The 3,977-nt window shown below is 31.7% G+C and overlaps 1 protein-coding gene across 1 annotated transcript; it reads left to right on the top strand.

Moving 5' to 3' along the window:
• The first annotated feature begins 951 nt into the window (after positions 1 to 951).
• On the top strand, positions 952 to 1,466 carry LOC112507845. The gene has a single exon (XM_025112572.1). It carries the CDS (start codon positions 996 to 998, stop codon positions 1,287 to 1,289), a length of 294 nt encoding a protein of 97 aa, XP_024968340.1. The 5' UTR covers positions 952 to 995; the 3' UTR covers positions 1,290 to 1,466.
• Positions 1,467 to 3,977: the final 2,511 nt, after the last annotated feature.

The following is a 3,977-nucleotide window of genomic DNA, read 5'->3' as shown; positions in this document are numbered from 1 at the left end:
TCAAATAAGGTTTAGGTTAAATAGTTTCAGATAAGACAATATAGTTAACTAAATAAGAAAACTTTATCTGATCCGTCTTTGGGTTATTATTTTTACTATTTCATTTAAAACGAGTCAACCAAATAACACCTAAGGATACCATTCCATTCCCCGTCGTGATATCCCCCTGATAACCCTATCATTTGTCGTCCCTGCACCTTCTATCCATCGTAACCATCGCCTCCGCAACTCTCTTTCTTCTACCATCCTCACCCGTCATTCTTCAACAACCAACCATTGTACTCCTTGGTTCCACAATGAGATTGAGGGATGGTGATGGTGGGATGGTATGCTAATTGACGATGGTGACTGAGATGTTGGCGGTAGGAGCAATGTGGGAGGATGGTCGAGGGTGGGGAGAAGGGGGGAGAGGTGGTGGTATCAGTTAAATTGGATGTAAAGGTTATTTGTCTTTCTAATACCAAATTATAAATTCTATTACGTTTTCCAAGGAATGGAATTCAAATTCTTTACATATGTCAAGGAACGATCAAATCCCTCAACCTTAGAATTCGACGAAATCCAATCAATTCATTCCACAAACCATACATTATCAAGGAATTTGGTTAAAAAATTGTCATTCTATTTACATCAAATTTTTTAAATTATCTGAATCAAACAAACCCAAGAAAACAACAATCAGCTACAAACTGCAATTATAAAATTAATAATGAATAAAAAGAATGCAGAAAAACCGAAATTTTCATAAAACCGTAGGGACTAAAAATGTAACTTAGCCTAATTTATATAAAGATAAATTAATCATATATTGAAATATTTAATAGAAAGTACATTGACTAATTTTATTATGGTAGGAAATAAAAATAAATGTTTTAAAAAAGAAGTAATTGAGTGGAAAACGCAGAAAGAATTGATTAAAAGCACACAACCCTCACTTTCCCATTTGCTTATAAAAACTTCCCACTTTCTCCTCTATCTTCTCTCTAGAAACGGGTATGAATCCGATATTTCGGAGCGATGGTGTTCATCCCTATTCCACCATTACAGGCGTGGAGAAGAGGCAATTGTTCTTAAGAAGCTACCAGTTTAGCAGGAAGCAAACCGCTGGTCAGAAGATGAAGAGATCTCTGTTTCGTGTCAAGAGAATCATCTGGTTGAAGCTTCGTTCTGTTAAAAGGATTCATAGAATGATCTGGAACAGGCTTCGCCATGGCTTCTTCATTCGATTTCGGAGGAAAAGGTTCATTCGATTAAATCACAATAACACTTCTCTCTGTAATTTCTGGTAGGAATAGGAATAGGAATAGGAATACAGGATCCATGATATGCAACTGTTTGTTTGTTTGTTTTTTAAATTATCATTATCATTATTATTATTTTTGAATTTCTGTTGATTAAATGTAGCAGTAATCGATGATTTGTTCTAATCTTCTGGTAATATTTATCATCATCTCTTGTGCTTCATGGAAATTATTTCATTTTTGTCTTTTAAGAAATATGAAGAACAGATTTATGATTTTATGCTATTCAACATCTCAATGACAAATACTGAATGTTTTTCTGGTTTCATAAATCATTTAGGGATGTTTGATTAAACATATATCTCTAAATTAAACAGTAATTTTATTATTAATCTGGATATCCAACCCGCTATGCTAGTTGACTAATCCCAAGACGACCATTTGCGTGTAAAAATAATTTGTTTATATAATATAATGGATGTGTTGTTATTTTCATTTCATTCTACGGCTTAAACCAAACAGCCCTTAATGATTATAAAAACCATGTTTTTGATGCTTTTGGATCAATTTAATTCATCTTATAGTTAAATTATCTTAATTTTAATCATTTAAAATTACTAAAATTAAAATATTACATAAATTAACTTAGTTTTAATACGAATTTCAAGAAGTTGAAACTAATTGTTTGTATACATACTAAGGAAAATTGTTAAGGAAACCTAAAAACCGAGAAAGTGATGAAAGATCTAAAGTCAATCCAACCAAAAATACCGTGAAGGTAAAGTACAATCGTGTTTGAAAATATTTTACTTAAATGGAACGGAAAATATGACTTCAAAGTTGTAACGAAGGACTTTATTTATGAAATAAACTTTTACACGTATCTTTTGTTGGAATTATTTAAATATCAAAACTTTATATTATTATTTTAGTATAAGGTTTCTGTTAAATTGGGCTAAATTAAAGAGGATGTGATACCTCATTATGTAAATAACCGCCAGGTAGTTTTAGGAGGTTAGCAGCGTCGGTTATGACATCCCATGCCAACCGACATGTCTCTTGTATTGGCGCCGATTCATCATGTTTATATACATGAAATCAGCTTCAATGTTAGTGTGTGTATACAATTTCCCATTATTGAATAGAAGTTTCTTTCTCAAGTGATTGTTTTCTCTCTCAAATTATAAGTGTGTGTATCCAAGTGTTCTTTCTGCAAATCGGTTCATCTAAGAGCTTTGGTCATGAAATCGAAAACGGCGAAGTTTCGAAATCGGAACTTACTAAAGGTTCGCAACCATCATCCTCAACGCAACATCTTTCAGTATGTATGGCTCATGTTGTCGTATTGTGTTGGTGATTTTTTGTCTAGTATCTTGAGAGTAGTCACATGGTACAATAATACATCATGTTGTAGGCAGTGTTCATTACAAAACATAAAGCATTGAACATCAAGTCACGATGGTTCTGTCTAAGACAGCGTCTAATGGTTTATGAAATATTTATTGTTATTTTGACCACTTGGGTAGCCCCCACTATAAAAGCTTGAGTTTGCTCTACAAAAATCATCAATCCAAGTCTTGTTATTATCATCGAAAGATTGTTTGACTGTTAACCTTAAGGTCATTGATCGAAATGCACACAAATTGGTCTGGACATCTTCGATTGTAAACAAAATCATTTCTTCTGACTTTTACGTCAATTCTGATCATGATCTTGTATTCAGATACTAGGTTTTTAAAATAAATAAGTATCAGAGTTCGTTTATAGTAATTTTGTACTTATGAATAGACTAAGATAATATATATATATATATATATATATATATATATATATATATAATATTTGATTTGATGTATGATGTTATAAAGCTTATGTAATAAGTTAAGAATAATAAAATTTGTCTAATATTAGGTTTTATATTAAAAAAATGATATTTTTCATAACTTTGACTAAAGAAGATGATCTTGTAGTTGTTTGGCATTTAAGGATTTGTAAATATTCCATCTAACCAAAATTACGGAACTTCGTTTCATATTTTAAAGGTAAATTACATATACGAGAAAATTTTATTTTCTTTTATTTTTTAGAGCCAAACTACAATTTTCGTCCTTTTTTCTTATAAAATATAAAAATAAACTATTTTATAATATATTATATGTAATATTTTATTTCATTTTAAATAGTATTATATATATATCTCTCTCTCTCTCTCTCACACACACACACACACACACATATATATATATACACACACAAAAGATCATGTGAGACCATCACGTTTTCGTGAGACCCATGAGACCAGTTAAAGAACATTAAACTTTCACAACAAGACACTGTGAAGATAAACCTTCACGGTGTTTTTTATTAACATGGATATCTAACCCGTTATATGAGCCGACTAATCTCAAGATGACCATCCGTTTCGTGGGTAACCCAGAGTCACCGCATTTGAACCTTCGTGGCCACAAGAGGATTTTTATCCCTCATTGGATTCGAACCTGAGACCTCCAAGCACTTTTGACATTTGGAACCCAAACTCAAATCAATAGGGTACCACTCTTGTAGTTACCTTCACGATATTTTTGCTGTGAATGTTCGGTGGTTTTTTACATTCACAGTATTTTCTTGTAAATATTCAACATTATTTTGTGATTTTACGGATCTCACAAAACATGTTGGTGTCATGATATATATTATATGTATACACAAATAATACGAACCTTTGTCCAAACTTGC

Source organism: Cynara cardunculus (genome assembly GCF_001531365.2).
Source record: "Cynara cardunculus var. scolymus isolate 2C chromosome LG 2, CcrdV1, whole genome shotgun sequence".
NCBI classification, from domain to species: Eukaryota; Viridiplantae; Streptophyta; class Magnoliopsida; order Asterales; family Asteraceae; genus Cynara; species Cynara cardunculus.
The sequence above is the reverse complement of the archived record's forward strand: the minus strand, read 5'-3'. Positions and strand labels throughout refer to the sequence as shown.

Bases quoted from the DNA above. Each gene is read 5' to 3' on its own strand.
- LOC112507845 (XM_025112572.1), top strand. From the start codon at position 996: ATGAATCCGATATTTCGGAGCGATGGTGTTCATCCCTATTCCACCATT.